At 52.4% G+C, this 17636-nt stretch overlaps 1 protein-coding gene across 2 annotated transcripts in view; it reads left to right on the top strand.

The window, feature by feature from the left end:
* Positions 1-17636, top strand: part of CFAP221 (cilia and flagella associated protein 221) — a 327923-nt gene that overhangs the window by 166417 nt on the left and 143870 nt on the right. For both annotated transcript variants that reach the window (XM_077273404.1, XM_077273403.1), the window contains exons 20-23: positions 3075-3203; positions 3284-3375; positions 3482-3574; positions 10591-10683. In XM_077273404.1, the coding sequence (XP_077129519.1) occupies positions 3075-3203; positions 3284-3375; positions 3482-3574; positions 10591-10683 (407 nt within the window). The remainder of the gene's footprint in view (positions 1-3074; positions 3204-3283; positions 3376-3481; positions 3575-10590; positions 10684-17636) is intronic.

The following is a 17636-nucleotide window of genomic DNA, read 5'->3' as shown; positions in this document are numbered from 1 at the left end:
GCGGCACGTGATGTGACGGGATGTATATATACCACCGGTTCCTGGTAGGAGCAACTCGTATATACACCTCGATCCAGTTACCATCAAGTCCCCAACATCATATAAATACGAAAACTATGCTGCCATCACCAACCTCTTATTGGTGGATCAGACACACGTTTGGTAGCATGAATTTGTGCAGAGTACGTGGCGGATTGCTCACAGAACAAGAACGAAGCTAGCAAATTTATAAACTTACTCCGGAATAATCGGCAGTGTTTACAGCAGATACAAATTATATTACAAAAGAGACAAAATACAACTATGTACAAACAGTTATGAAATAAAAGGGATGAAAATACGGAAACTTACTAAATCTCAGTCACAGGTATGACGTGTCGATCAAGGGGAGGAGAGATCCCAAAGAAATGATCCAGTACCACAGCATGGTATCCAGCTGTCTCTCATGGATCTGAATGGATGCCAAAGATGGACGTTCCTGTTTTATGCTTCGGCCACTTTGCTGACCTCACATATGGGCTGTTTTCTGGAAGGTATACATATCTTTGAAAGTTATTGATAACTCCTTTTCTTCCTATCTTTGGCCTGGAAGCTCAGGGGCCAAAGATTCCACACACGGTGTGTCTGGGAATTGCGGGCAGACAGAAATTCATTTCCCAGGTTTCTGATGGCCATAAATGCCACAAAACGCTGCCATGCATAACCGTAAGTGTCCAGATCCTGGAAATCTAATTTTCATGTTTCTGGGATTAATGTGTATTACTGAATTTGACTGAGTGTTTTGCTTAAAAGACAGAGTTTTGTGGAGGGAAAAATGCATTCAGCTCTGCTAGTCCCGGCAAGCAATAAAACTCCACATTCCAAGCTGACCATTTGCCTGAAGGGGGGGTGGGGTGGAAATTCACAGAGAGTGAGAGGGGTTATATGTAGGATTTGGTCCTACAGAAACCAATGGTGGGAGGAGCAGTACACCAGCTCTGGTTGTGTCCCTAGAACAATGGAAAATAATTCATATTTTCCTGACAGTCCCTGTACCTGTTCTCCCTGATTCTGATTTTGTCCACCCTGTCGGAACCTGATCCTGCCCGTCCTCCTAATCCTGATCCAGTCTGTCCTGTCTGAACCTGCTCCTGATCCCATCCTGCCTATACCCAGTCCTGATCCTGACCTGCCTGGTTAGCACCTGTTACCGCCTCGCTCATCCATCTAGTCTGAACCAGGTCCTGTGTTCCTTTAACCTGCCCCGTTTGTTTTGATGTTCTAGTTCCTGCCCTGTCTACCAGTTCTATACTATCCATCCTCCTACTATCCAATTCCTGGCTGTCCTGACTCTTCGAGTCCATCCCTGTTTCCCAACACCTCTTATGGGGTCAGCTGCTGCGATTCCGGGGTCTGTCTTGGAGTGGTACCTTGCGTACACCTAGGTCGAAGTCTAGCCACACCATCAGGAGCACTAGTGAAGAACCAGTTGGTTGTTTAGTTACCCCCCTTCAGGCTCTCCCCAGACCATGGCACAGTTGTTCCACCACCATATGCGTAATAGATGGCAGCAAGATTAGATGGAATGAAGGACTTTATAGAGCAGTGTTCCCCAACTCCGGTCCTCAAGAGCCACCAACAGGTCATGTTTTCAGGATTTCCTTAGTATTGCCCAGGTGAAAATTGCATCACCTTCACAGGCAAATAATTCCATCACCTGTGAAATACTAAGGAAATCCTGAAAACATGACCTGTTGGTGGCTACTGAGGACTGGAGTTGGGGAACACTGCTATAGAGTGTCAAGATGGGAAGCTCGAACATGGGACTGCTACTCAACACAAAGAAGATAAAGATATTGTTTACTTCCATGTACCACTGGGACTCATCTGAGGTGGACGGTGACAAACTGAAGGTGGTAAAGGACTTCAACCTACTGAGATCAATGATCACTCAAGATTCTGTGACTATGCCCAAAGTCAATAGAAGAATAGAAAAAAGTAGTAGTTCAGCTCACCTGCTTAGTGCACGGTGTGCGGAAAGTTCAGGAAGAGACCAGCACTCACTTCTTCCATAAGAAAAAAAGTTTATTCCAATAAAGATAAAATCAGGAGCTGTTCACACAGCAGTGCTCCATGACGCGTAGAAGAAAACCATAAAAAGAGAAGACAATGCGTTTCTGACCTTTGTGGTACTTAGTCACTGCTTAAATGTTCACCTGAGATCACACAACTATAGGTAAGCCCAGTCTGGCTAATTTATTAGCCTACATGTGTGTACGAATAAAAAAAACTATGAAAAAGTCACACAAGTGACTATACAAATATAACACAAAACAATGGATATGCAAAAAACCATGAGAGAACAAACTCTCAATAATACAATTAAATCAGACCTTTTGTTGAGCCCCGTGGGAGATGTAGTAATTAATATTAGAATCCAGTACGCTGCTCTTCCCCTATTAGTCCTGAAGTTGAAATTGCATGTCTCATCATTATTGGATCTACAAAAACCCCAATATTCATTACTTTCCGACTGGGCCTGTCTATTGTAGATGTTTTGATTAAAGGAGGCTCATCCTGGAGGGTACAATAGGAATCCTGCCTTAATTGTCTGATCACACGAGGGAGTCTTGGCTTCAAGAGAACTTGAATGGTTAACTTTTCCTATGTTAATGGTTTTCCTCACCGCCTAACCATATGTAATTTCCCATATGTCAACTGGGCAATTCTATTTCAAAGAGACTTGGAATGCCAATTCTTTCTGACAATTCTGGGGGCTGAGTGCCCCCTCACTAGAGTGGTTTTAAGGATTTTAATGTTTTCTGTGACCATAATAATATACCCTTCTGTACTATATAGGGGAGGGGGAAGACTTATGTGTTTTTATATATGAGGTGAGACCCCTGGGCTTGTTCTGTATCTATTGGAGAGGGGTAGTGGACAGAGGACCCCTACCAGCCTGGCACAGGCGAGTGTGCTGCCCTGACACATGGTGACATACCCTCAGCTGTGAGATGCCTTCAGGATGCATTGGATGGCCCTGGGCTCGGGCCTTTCTCCCTTTCACTTTGCCTTTTCCCCTTCTTGCCTTGTAGACCCCGGCTCCAGGACTGATGGCCTTCAAGAGATCCCTGGCATACTCTGACATTGACCTGGAATGCCACCTGTGCCCACTGCCCAAGTACTCGCCCCCGCCGGAGGCCACAGGGGGCCCAGCCAGGAGGGTAGAGAGCGGGCATGGTTGGGTGTCTTCTGCTGAAGTCAGGGGTCCATTACTGAACGTTACCACCCCTTGTATTTGTAGGGGCATATAAGAGGGGTCCCGACCTTGAAAAGGTTCCCAGAAGTCTACCTGTCAACTGCCTTCCATGTGCCAGATGTCTGCAGACCCCGCGGGTGAGTACATGGCCAGGGTTATGTGATGCAGCTGCTTGAGCAGGAATGTAGGGGTCCACTTGTGCTGCCCCCTGTAGTAACCAGTCTCTATCACTGTCGCCCTCAGGTGTGACCCGTTCTGCAGGGAGCTCCTGCCAGTCAGCGGGCCTCCGGCTCACAGCAGCTTACCGGCTGAGGACAAGGAGATCATTGTGTTGAGGTGAGCTCCATTCACTTCAAGGCTGACACTGTACTGAACACGGGGCTGACCTCACAGAACGTGAGGCTGACACTGCACCGACTGCGGGGCTGACCTCACCGAACGCCGGGCTGACACTGCACCGACCGCAGAGCTGACCTCACCGAACACCGGGCTGACACTGCACTGACTGCGGGGCTGACCTCACCGAACGCCGGGCTGACACTGCACCGACCGCAGAGCTGACCTCACCGAACACCGGGCTGACACTGCACTGACTGCGGGGCTGACCTCACCGAACACCGGGCTGACACTGCACCGACCGTGGAGCTGACCTCACCGAACACCGGGCTGACATTGCACCGACCGAAGAGCTGACCTCACCGAACGCCGGGCTGACACTGCACCGACCGCAGAGCTGACCTCACTGAACACCGGGCTGACACTGCACTGACTGCGGGGCTGACCTCACCGAACGCCGGGCTGACACTGCACCGACCGCAGAGCTGACCTCACTGAACACCGGGCTGACACTGCACTGACTGCGGGGCTGACCTCACCGAACGCCGGGCTGACACTGCACCGACCGCAGAGCTGACCTCACCGAACACCGGGCTGACATTGCACCGACCGCAGAGCTGACCTCACCGAACGCCGGGCTGACACTGCACCGACCGCAGAGCTGACCTCACTGAACACAGGGCTGACACTGCACTGACTGCGGGGCTGACCTCACCGAACGCCGGGCTGACCTTACCGAACACCGGGCTGACACTGCACTGACGGGGAGCTGACCTCACCGAACACCGGGCTGACACTGCACCGACTGTGGGGCTGACCTCACCGAACACTGAGCTGGCACTGCACTGACTGCGGAGCTGACCTCACCGAACACCGGGCTGACATTGCACCGACCGCAGAGCTGACCTCACTGAACACAGGGCTGACACTGCACTGACTGCGGGGCTGACCTCACCGAACGCCGGGCTGACACTGCACCGACCGCAGAGCTGACCTTACCGAACACCGGGCTGACACTGCACCGACGGGGAGCTGACCTCACCGAACACCGGGCTGACACTGCACCGACTGTGGGGCTGACCTCACCGAACACTGAGCTGGCACTGCACTGACCGCGGAGCTGACGTCACCGAACACCGGGCTGACATTGCACCGACCGCAGAGCTGACCTCACTGAACACCGGGCTGACACTGCACCGACTGTGGGGCTGACCTCACCGAATACGGGGCTGGCACTACACAGAACGTGAGGGTGACACTGCACCAACTGTGGGGCTGACCTCTCCGAACACCGGGCTGACACTGCACCGACCGTGGAGCTCACCTCACCAAACACTTGGCTGGCACTTCACAGAACGTTGGGCTGACACTGCACCGATGGCGGGGCTAACTTCACAGAACACTGGGCTGACACTGCACCGACCGTGGAGCTGACCTCACTGAACACCGGGCTGACACTGCACCGACTGTGGGGCTGACCTCACCGAACACTGAGCTGGCACTACACAGAACGTGTGGCTGACACTGCACCGACTGCAGGGCTGACCTCTCCGAACACCGGGCTGACACTGCACCGACTGCGGGGTTGACTTCAACGAACACGGGGCTGGCACTACACAGAACGTTGGGCTGACACTGCACCGACGGCGGGGCTAACTTCACAGAACACTGGGCTGACACTGCACCGATCACGGGGCTGGCACTACACAGAATGTGGGGCTGACACTGCACCGAGTGCGGGGCTGACCTCACCAAACACCGGGTTGACACTGCACCACTGCCAGGGCATCACCCAGAACTGCTTGGCCCATCATTACAGCCTGCCAGCACATCACCCAGACCTGCTGGGCCCGTCACTACAGCCTGCCAGGGCATCACCCAGAACTGCGGGGCCCGGCACTGCAGTCTTCTAGGACATCACCCAGAACTATGGGGCCCGGCACTGCAGTCTTCTAGGACATCACCCAGAACTATGGGGCCCGGCACTGCAGTCTTCTAGGACATCACCCAGAACTATGGGGCCCGGCACTGCAGCCTGCCAGGACATCACCCAAAACTGCTGGGCCCGTCATTACAGCCTGCCAGCACATCACCCAGAACTGCTGGGCCCATCACTATAGCCTGCCAGCACATCACCCAAAACTGCGGGGCCGTCATTACAGCCTGCCAGGGCATCACCCAAAACTGCGGGGCTGTCACTACAGCCTGCCAGGGCATCACCCAAAACTGCGGGGCCGTCACTACAGCCTGCCAGGACATCACCCAAAACTGCGGGGCCGTCACTACAGCCTGCCAGCACATCACCCAGAACTGCTGGGCCCATCACTACAGCCTGCCAGGGCATCACCCAGAACTGCGGGGCCGTCACTACAGCCTGCCAGGGCATCACCCAGAACTGCGGGGCCCGTCATTACAGCCTGCCAGGGCATCACCCAGAACTGCGGGGCCGTCACTACAGCCTGCCAGGACATCACCCAAAACTGCGGGGCCGTCACTACAGCCTGCCAGGGCATCACCCAGAACTGCGGGGCCCGTCATTACAGCCTGCCAGGGCATCACCCAGAACTGCGGGGCCGTCACTACAGCCTGCCAGGACATCACCCAAAACTGCGGGGCCGTCATTACAGCCTGCCAGGACATCACCCAGAACTGCGGGGCCGTCACTACAGCCTGCCAGGGCATCACCCAGAACTGCGGGGCCGTCACTACAGCCTGCCAGGACATCACCCAGAACTATGGGGCCCGTCATTACAGCCTGCCAGGGCATCACCCAAAACTGCTGGGCCCGTCATTACAGCCTGCCAGGGCATCACCCAGAACTGCGGGGCCGTCACTACAGCCTGCCAGGGCATCACCCAAAACTGCGGGGCCGTCACTACAGCCTGCCAGGACATCACCCAGAACTGCGGGGCCGTCACTACAGCCTGCCAGGACATCACCCAAAACTGCGGGGCCGTCACTACAGCCTGCCAGGACATCACCCAGAACTGCGGGGCCGTCATTACAGCCTGCCAGGGCATCACCCAGAACTGCGGGGCCGTCACTACAGCCTGCCAGGGCATCACCCAGAACTGCGGGGCCCGTCATTACAGCCTGCCAGGGCATCACCCAGAACTGCGGGGCCGTCACTACAGCCTGCCAGGACATCACCCAAAACTGCGGGGCCGTCACTACAGCCTGCCAGGGCATCACCCAGAACTGCGGGGCCCGTCATTACAGCCTGCCAGGGCATCACCCAGAACTGCGGGGCCGTCACTACAGCCTGCCAGGACATCACCCAAAACTGCGGGGCCGTCATTACAGCCTGCCAGGACATCACCCAGAACTGCGGGGCCGTCACTACAGCCTGCCAGGGCATCACCCAGAACTGCGGGGCCGTCACTACAGCCTGCCAGGACATCACCCAGAACTATGGGGCCCGTCATTACAGCCTGCCAGGGCATCACCCAAAACTGCTGGGCCCGTCATTACAGCCTGCCAGGGCATCACCCAGAACTGCGGGGCCGTCACTACAGCCTGCCAGGGCATCACCCAAAACTGCGGGGCCGTCACTACAGCCTGCCAGGACATCACCCAGAACTGCGGGGCCGTCACTACAGCCTGCCAGGACATCACCCAAAACTGCGGGGCCGTCACTACAGCCTGCCAGGACATCACCCAGAACTGCGGGGCCGTCATTACAGCCTGCCAGGGCATCACCCAGAACTGCGGGGCCGTCACTACAGCCTGCCAGGGCATCACCCAGAACTGCGGGGCCGTCATTACAGCCTGCCAGGACATCACCCAGAACTGCGGGGCCGTCACTACAGCCTGCCAGGGCATCACCCAGAACTGCGGGGCCGTCACTACAGCCTGCCAGGGCATCACCCAGAACTGCGGGGCCGTCATTACAGCCTGCCAGGGCATCACCCAGAACTGCGGGGCCGTCACTACAGCCTGCCAGGACATCACCCAGAACTGCGGGGCCGTCATTACAGCCTGCCAGGACATCACCCAGAACTGCTGGGCCGTCATTACAGCCTGCCAGGGCATCACCCAGAACTGCTGGGCCGTCATTACAGCCTGCCAGGACATCACCCAGAACTGCTGGGCCGTCACTACAGCCTGCCAGGACATCACCCAGAACTATGGGGCCCGTCATTACAGCCTGCCAGGGCATCACCCAGAACTGCGGGGCCGTCACTACAGCCTGCCAGGGCATCACCCAGAACTGCGGGGCCGTCACTACAGCCTGCCAGGACATCACCCAGAACTGCGGGGCCGTCACTACAGCCTGCCAGGGCATCACCCAAAACTGCGGGGCCGTCACTACAGCCTGCCAGGACATCACCCAGAACTGCGGGGCCGTCATTACAGCCTGCCAGGGCATCACCCAAAACTGCGGGGCCGTCATTACAGCCTGCCAGGACATCACCCAGAACTGCGGGGCCGTCATTACAGCCTGCCAGGGCATCACCCAAAACTGCGGGGCCGTCATTACAGCCTGCCAGGGCATCACCCAGAACTGCGGGGCCGTCATTACAGCCTGCCAGGACATCACCCAGAACTGCGGGGCCGTCATTACAGCCTGCCAGGGCATCACCCAAAACTGCGGGGCCGTCACTACAGCCTGCCAGGACATCACCCAGAACTGCGGGGCCGTCACTACAGCCTGCCAGGACATCACCCAGAACTGCGGGGCCGTCACTACAGCCTGCCAGGACATCACCCAGAACTGCGGGGCCGTCATTACAGCCTGCCAGGGCATCACCCAGAACTGCGGGGCCGTCACTACAGCCTGCCAGGACATCACCCAGAACTGCGGGGCCGTCACTACAGCCTGCCAGGACATCACCCAGAACTGCGGGGCCGTCATTACAGCCTGCCAGGGCATCACCCAAAACTGCGGGGCCGTCATTACAGCCTGCCAGGACATCACCCAGAACTGCGGGGCCGTCACTACAGCCTGCCAGGACATCACCCAGAACTGCGGGGCCGTCACTACAGCCTGCCAGGACATCACCCAGAACTGCGGGGCCGTCATTACAGCCTGCCAGGGCATCACCCAGAACTGCGGGGCCGTCACTACAGCCTGCCAGGGCATCACCCAGAACTGCGGGGCCGTCACTACAGCCTGCCAGGACATCACCCAGAACTGCGGGGCCGTCATTACAGCCTGCCAGGGCATCACCCAGAACTGCGGGGCCGTCACTACAGCCTGCCAGGGCATCACCCAGAACTGCTGGGCCGTCATTACAGCCTGCCAGGACATCACCCAGAACTGCGGGGCCGTCATTACAGCCTGCCAGGGCATCACCCAAAACTGCGGGGCCGTCACTACAGCCTGCCAGGACATCACCCAGAACTGCTGGGCCGTCACTACAGCCTGCCAGGGCATCACCCAAAACTGCGGGGCCGTCACTACAGCCTGCCAGGACATCACCCAGAACTGCGGGGCCGTCACTACAGCCTGCCAGGGCATCACCCAAAACTGCGGGGCCGTCACTACAGCCTGCCAGGGCATCACCCAGAACTGCGGGGCCGTCACTACAGCCTGCCAGGACATCACCCAGAACTGCGGGGCCGTCATTACAGCCTGCCAGGGCATCACCCAGAACTGCTGGGCCGTCATTACAGCCTGCCAGGACATCACCCAGAACTGCGGGGCCGTCATTACAGCCTGCCAGGGCATCACCCAAAACTGCGGGGCCGTCACTACAGCCTGCCAGGACATCACCCAGAACTGCGGGGCCGTCACTACAGCCTGCCAGGGCATCACCCAAAACTGCGGGGCCGTCATTACAGCCTGCCAGGGCATCACCCAGAACTGCTGGGCCGTCATTACAGCCTGCCAGGACATCACCCAGAACTGCGGGGCCGTCATTACAGCCTGCCAGGGCATCACCCAAAACTGCGGGGCCGTCACTACAGCCTGCCAGGACATCACCCAGAACTGCGGGGCCGTCACTACAGCCTGCCAGGGCATCACCCAAAACTGCGGGGCCGTCACTACAGCCTGCCAGGGCATCACCCAGAACTGCTGGGCCGTCACTACAGCCTGCCAGGGCATCACCCAAAACTGCGGGGCCGTCACTACAGCCTGCCAGGGCATCACCCAAAACTGCGGGGCCGTCACTACAGCCTGCCAGGACATCACCCAGAACTGCGGGGCCGTCACTACAGCCTGCCAGGGCATCACCCAAAACTGCGGGGCCGTCACTACAGCCTGCCAGGGCATCACCCAGAACTGCGGGGCCGTCACTACAGCCTGCCAGGACATCACCCAGAACTGCGGGGCCGTCATTACAGCCTGCCAGGGCATCACCCAGAACTGCTGGGCCGTCATTACAGCCTGCCAGGACATCACCCAGAACTGCGGGGCCGTCATTACAGCCTGCCAGGGCATCACCCAAAACTGCGGGGCCGTCACTACAGCCTGCCAGGACATCACCCAGAACTGCTGGGCCGTCACTACAGCCTGCCAGGGCATCACCCAAAACTGCGGGGCCGTCACTACAGCCTGCCAGGGCATCACCCAGAACTGCGGGGCCGTCACTACAGCCTGCCAGGACATCACCCAGAACTGCGGGGCCGTCACTACAGCCTGCCAGGACATCACCCAGAACTATGGGGCCCGTCACTACAGCCTGCCAGGGCATCACCCAAAACTGCGGGGCCCGTCATTACAGCCTGCCAGGGCATCACCCAGAACTGCGGGGCCGTCACTACAGCCTGCCAGGGCATCACCCAGAACTGCTGGGCCCATCACTACAGCCTGCCAGGGCATCACCCAGAACTGCGGGGCCGTCACTACAGCCTGCCAGGGCATCACCCAGAACTGCGGGGCCGTCACTACAGCCTGCCAGGGCATCACCCAGAACTGCGGGGCCGTCTATAAACCACATCCACATTTCTATACCCACCTGCCTATTCTCAGTGACCATAAACGATCCTGATCTTATTCACTAGTACCGGATATCAGCGCCACACGTACCGCCAGCACCGCTACAGTCACCTCCTGTGTTTTTCATTGTCAGAGATGGAGATAGCACAGAATCAAAAGTGTTGCTGACCCTGGACATGCTGAGAGCTGAATTCACTACACTTCAGAGCAGAGCTCCACATAATCTGTGAGTAATAATCCACGCAATGCAATGCAAGTACACAGTGACTGCACCAGCAGAATAATGAGTGCAGCTCTGGGGTATAATACAGGATGTAACTCAGGATCTGTAATGTAATGTATGTACACAGTGAGTGCACCAGCAGAATAGTGAGTGCAGCTCTGGGGTATAATACAGGATGTAACTCAGGATCAGTAATGTAATGTATGTACACAGTGACTGCACCAGCAGAATAGTGAGTGCAGCTCTGGAGTATAATACAGGAGGTAACTCAGGATCAGTAATGCAATGCAAGTACACAGTGACTGCACCAGCAGAATAATGAGTGCAGCTCTGGGGTATAATACAGGATGTAACTCAGGATCTGTAATGTAATGTATGTACACAGTGACTGCACCAGCAGAATAGTGAGTGCAGCTCTGGGGTATAATACAGGATGTAACTCAGGATCAGTAATGTAATGTATGTACACAGTGACTGCACCAGCAGAATAGTGAGTGCAGCTCTGGGGTGTAATACAGGAGGTAACTCAGGATCAGTAATGTAATGTATGTACACAGTGACTGCACCAGCAGAATAGTGAGGGCAGCTCTGGGGTATAATACAGGATGTAACTCAGGATCAGTAATGTAATGTATGTACACAGTGACTGCACCAGCAGAATAGTGAGTGCAGCTCTGGAGTATAATACAGGATGTAACTCAGGATCAGTAATGTAATGTATGTACACAGTGACTGCACCAGCAGAATAGTGAGTGCAGCTCTGGAGTATAATACAGGAGGTAACTCAGGACCAGTAATGTAATGTATGTACACAGTGACTTCACCAGCAGAATAGTGAGTGCAGCTCTGGGGTATAATACAGGATGTAACTCAGGATCAGTAATGTATGTACACAGTGACTGCACCAGCAGAATAGTGAGTGCAGCTCTGGAGTATAATACAGGAGGTAACTCAGGATCAGTAATGTAATGTATGTACACAAGTGACTGCACCAGCAGAATATTGAGTGCAGCTCTGGAGTATAATACAGGAGGTAACTCAGGATCAGTAATGTAATGTATGTACACAGTGAGTGCACCAGCAGAATAGTGAGTGCAGCTCTGGAGTATAATACAGGATGTAACTCAGGATCAGTAATGTAATGTATGTACACAGTGACTGCACCAGCAGAATAGTGAGTGCAGCTCTGGGGTATAATACAGGATGTAACTCAGGATCAGTAATGTAATGTATGTACACAGTGACTGCACCAGCAGAATAGTGAGTGCAGCTCTGGGGTATAATACAGGATGTAACTCAGGATCAGTAATGTAATGTATGTACACAGTGACTGCACCAGCAGAATAGTGAGTGCAGCTCTGGAGTATAACACAGGATGTAACTCAGGATCAGTAATGTAATGTATGTACACAGTGACTGCACCAGCAGAATAGTGAGTGCAGCTCTGGGGTATAATACAGGATGTAACTCAGGATCTGTAATGTAATGTATGTACACAGTGACTGCACCAGCAGAATAGTGAGTGCAGCTCTGGGGTATAATACAGGATGTAACTCAGGATCAGTAATGTAATGTATGTACACAGTGACTGCACCAGCAGAATAGTGAGTGCAGCTCTGGGGTATAATACAGGATGTAACTCAGGATCAGTAATGTAATGTATGTACACAGTGACTGCACCAGCAGAATAGTGAGTGCAGCTCTGGAGTATAATACAGGATGTAACTCGGGATCAGTAATGTAATGTATGTACACAGTGACTGCACCAGCAGAATAATGAGTGCAGCTCTGGGGTATAATACAGGATGTAACTCAGGATCAGTAATGTAATGTATGTACACAGTGACTGCACCAGCAGAATAGAGAGTGCAGCTCTGGGGTATAATACAGGATGTAACTCGGGATCAGTAATGTAATGCATGTACACAGTGACTGCACCAGCAGAATAATGAGTGCAGCTCTGGGGTATAATACAGGATGTAACTCAGGATCAGTAATGTAATGTATGTACACAGTGACTGCACCAGCAGAATAGTGAGTGCAGCTCTGGAGTATAATACAGGATGTAACTCAGGATCAGTAATGTAATGTATGTACACAGTGACTGCACCAGCAGAATAGTGAGTGCAGCTCTGGGGTATAATACAGGAGGTAACTCAGGATCAGTAATGTAATGTATGTACACAGTGACTGCACCAGCAGAATAGTGAGTGCAGCTCTGGAGTATAATACAGGATGTAACTCGGGATCAGTAATGTAATGTATATACACAGTGACTGCACCAGCAGAATAATGAGTGCAGCTCTGGGGTATAATACAGGATGTAACTCAGGATCAGTAATGTAATGTATGTACACAGTGACTGCACCAGCAGAATAGAGAGTGCAGCTCTGGGGTATAATACAGGATGTAACTCGGGATCAGTAATGTATGTACACAGTGACTGCACCAGCAGAATAGTGAGTGCAGCTCTGGGGTATAATACAGGAGGTAACTCAGGATCAGTAATGTAATGTATGTACACAGTGACTGCACCAGCAGAATAGTGAGTGCAGCTCTGGAGTATAATACAGGATGTAACTCAGGATCAGTAATGTAATGTATGTACACAGTGACTGCACCAGCAGAATAGTGAGTGCAGCTCTGGGGTATAATAGAGGATGTAACTCAGGATCAGTAATGTAATGTAAGTACACAGTGACTGCACCAGCAGAATAGTGAGTGCAGCTCTGGAGTATAATGCAGGATGTAACTCAGGATCAGTAATGTAATGTATGTACACAGTGACTGCACCAGCAGAATAGTGAGTGCAGCTCTGGGGTATAATATAGGATGTAACTCAGGATCAGTAGTGTAATGTATGTACACAGTGACTGCACCAGCAGAATAGTGAGTGCAGCTGTGGGGTATAATACGGAAGGTAACTCAGGATCAATAATGTAATGTATGTACACAGTGACTACACCAGCAGAATAGTGAGTGCAGCTCTGGAGTATAATACAGGATGTAACTCAGGATCAGTAATGTAATGTATGTACACAGTGACTGCACCAGCAGAATAGTGAGTGCATCTCAGGGGTATAATACAGGATGTAACTCAGGATCAGTAATGTAATGTATGTACACAGTGACTGCACCAGCAGAATAGTGAGTGCAGCTCTGGGGTATAATATAGGAGGTAACTCAGGATCAGTAATGCATTTACACAGTGACTGCACCAGCAGAATAGTGAGTGCAGCTCTGGAGTATAATGCAGGATGTAACTCAGGATCAGTAATGTAATGTATGTACACAGTGACTGCACCAGCAGAATAGTGAGTGCAGCTCTGGGGTATAATACGGAAGGTAACTCAGGATCAATAATGTAATGTATGTACACAGTGACTGCACCATCAGAATAGTGAGTGCAGCTCTGGAGTATAATACAGGATGTAACTCAGGATCAGTAATGTAATGTATGTACACAGTGACTGCACCAGCAGAATAGTGAGTGCAGCTCTGGGGTATAATACAGGATGTAACTCAGGATCAGTAATGTACTGTATGTACACAGTGACTGCACCAGCAGAATAGTGAGTGCAGCTCTGGGGTATAATACAGGATGTAACTCAGGATCAGTAATGTAATGTATGTACACAGTGACTGCACCAGCAGAATAGTAAGTGCAGCTCTGGGGTATAATACAGGATGTAACTCAGGATCAGTAATGTAATGTATGTACACAGTGACTGCACTAGCAGAATAGTGAGTGCAGCTCTGGGGTATTGTACAGGATGTAACTCAGGATCAGTAATGTAATGTATGTACACAGTGACTGCACCAGCAGAACAGTGAGTGTAGCTCTGGAGTATAATACATGATGTAACTCAGGATCAGTAATGTAATGTATGTACACAGTGACTGCACCAGCAGAATAGTGAGCGCAGCTCTGGGGTATAATACAGGAGGTAACTCAGGATCAGTAATGTAATGTATGTACACAGTGACTGCACCAGCAGAATAGTGAGTGCAGCTCTGGAGTATAATACAGGATGTAACCCAGGATCAGTAATGTAATGTATGTACACAGTGACTGCACCAGCAGAATAGTGAGTGCAGCTCTGGGGTATTGTACAGGATGTAACTCAGGATCAGTAATGTAATGTATGTACACAGTGACTGCACCAGCAGAATAGTGAGTGCAGCTCTGGGGTATAATACAGGATGTAACTCAGGATCAGTAATGTAATGTATGTACACAGTGACTGCACTAGCAGAATAGTGAGTGCAGCTCTGGTGTATAATACAGGATGTAACTCAGGATCAGTAATGTAATGTATGTACACAGTGACTGCACCAGCAGAATAGTGAGTGCAGCTCTGGAGTATAATACAGGATGTAACCCAGGATCAGTAATGTAATGTATGTACACAGTGACTGCACCAGCAGAATAGTGAGTGCAGCTCTGGGGTATTGTACAGGATGTAACTCAGGATCAGTAATGTAATGTATGTACACAGTGACTGCACCAGCAGAATAGTGAGTGCAGCTCTGGTGTACAATACAGGATGTAACTCAGGATCAGTAATGTACTGTATGTACACAGTGACTGCACCAGCAGAATAGTGAGTGCAGCTCTGGGGTATAATACAGGATGTAACTCAGGATCAGTAATGTACTGTATGTACACAGTGACTGCACCAGCAGAATAGTGAGTGCAGCTCTGGGGGTATAATGCAGGATGTAACCCCTTTTCTCATGTACAGACCATGGAATTAATGGTGCTATATAAATAAATAATAGTAATAATACAGGATAAGTCATGGATGGACCCAGCGCTGTTTGTGGAGTTTATGTCTTTCTATGATCCGTATATCTGGGGTGGGTTTATTCTAGAAGTCATGGCATTGTGCTGGTGGATGATGAGAGTACACACGTTCTCACATTTATTTTTTTCTCCTGCACATACTTCTACGTAGTGACGGGTCGATATTCTCCCACAGGCCGCTGGTTATTGTTGATAGTGATTATTATTAATGACGTCCATTAGTTGTTATGTGTGACGGAGCAAGGTCGCACGGTGCTAGAGGAATGTGCCTCTCAGGAGTTACTCATTGAAGGGAATCTGTCAGCAGGTGTGTTGCTATGTAAGCTGAGGGTAGCATTATGCGGGGACAGAGAGCCTGATCCCAGCAATGTGTCACTTACTTGGCTCCCTTGATGGAGTTTCTCAGCAGGAGATTATCACTACGTGAAAAGTAACCTGCTGCCAGGTAGTGCGGCATCTTTGTAACCCACCACTGATTGGCAGTTTTCTCTGTATAATCCCGCCCCCACCACTGATTGGCAGTTTTCTCTGTATAATCCCGCCCCCACCACTGATTGGCAGTTTTCTCTGTATAATCCCGCCCCCACCACTGATTGACAGCTTTCTCTGTATAATCCCGCCCCCACCACTGATTGGCAGTTTTCTCTGTATAATCCCGCCCCCACCACTGATTGGCAGTTTTCTCTGTATAATCCCGCCCCCACCACTGATTGACAGTTTTTTTCTGTATAATCCCACCCCTACCACTGATTGGCAGTTTTCTCTGTATAATCCCGCCCCCACCACTGATTGGCAGTTTTCTCTGTATAATCCCGCCCCCACCACTGATTGGCAGTTTTCTCTGTATAATCCCGCCCCTACCACTGATTGGCAGTTTTCTCTGTATAATCCCACCCCTACCACTGATTGGCAGTTTTCTCTGTATAATCCCGCCCCCACCACTGATTGGCAGTTTTCTCTGTATAATCCCGCCCCCACCACTGATTGGCAGTTTTCTCTGTATAATCCCGCCCCCACCACTGATTGACAGTTTTTTCTTTATAATCCTGCCCCCACCACTGATTGGCAGTTTTTTCTGTATAATCCCACCCCCACCACTGATTGGCAGTTTTCTCTGTATAATCCCGCCCCCACCTCTGATTGGCAGTTTTCTCTGTAGAATCCCGCCCCCACCACTGATTGACAGTTTTCTCTGTATAATCCCGCCCCCACCACTGATTGGCAGTTTTCTCTGTATAATCCCGCCCCCACCTCTGATTGACAGTTTTCTCTGTATAATCCCGCCCCCACCACTGATTGGCAGTTTTCTCTGTATAATCCCGCCCCCACCTCTGATTGACAGTTTTTTCTGTATAATCCCACCCCTACCACTGATTGGCAGTTTTCTCTGTATAATCCCGCCCCCACCTCTGATTGGCAGTTTTCTCTGTAGAATCCCGCCCCCACCACTGATTGACAGTTTTCTCTGTATAATCCCGCCCCCACCACTGATTGGCAGTTTTCTCTGTAGAATCCCGCCCCCACCTCTGATTGACAGTTTTCTCTGTATAATCCCGCCCCCACCACTGATTGGCAGTTTTCTCTGTAGAATCCCGCCCCCACCTCTGATTGGCAGTTTTTTCTGTATAATCCCGCCCCCACCACTGATTGGCAGTTTTCTCTGTAGAATCCCGCCCCCACCACTGATTGGCAGTTTTCTCTGTATAATCCCGCCCCCACCACTGATTGGCAGTTTTCTCTGTATAATCCCACCCCCACCTCTGATTGGCAGTTTTCTCTGTATAATCCCGCCCCCACCACTGATTGGCAGTTTTCTCTGTATAATCCCGCCCCCACCACTGATTGGCAGTTTTCTCTGTATAATCCCACCCCCACCTCTGATTGGCAGTTTTCTCTGTATAATCCCGCCCCCACCACTGATTGGCAGTTTTCTCTGTATAATCCCGCCCCCACCACTGATTGGCAGTTTTCTCTGTATAATCCCGCCCCCACAACTGATTGGCAGTTTTCTCTGTATAATCCCGCCCCCACCTCTGATTGGCAGTTTTCTCTGTATAATCCCGCCCCCACCACTGATTGGCAGTTTTCTCTGTATAATCCCGCCCCCACCACTGATTGGCAGTTTTCTCTGTATAATCCCGCCCCCACC

Source organism: Ranitomeya variabilis, chromosome 7, assembly GCF_051348905.1.
Source record: "Ranitomeya variabilis isolate aRanVar5 chromosome 7, aRanVar5.hap1, whole genome shotgun sequence".
Taxonomy (NCBI): Eukaryota; Metazoa; Chordata; class Amphibia; order Anura; family Dendrobatidae; genus Ranitomeya; species Ranitomeya variabilis.
The sequence above is the reverse complement of the archived record's forward strand: the minus strand, read 5'-3'. Positions and strand labels throughout refer to the sequence as shown.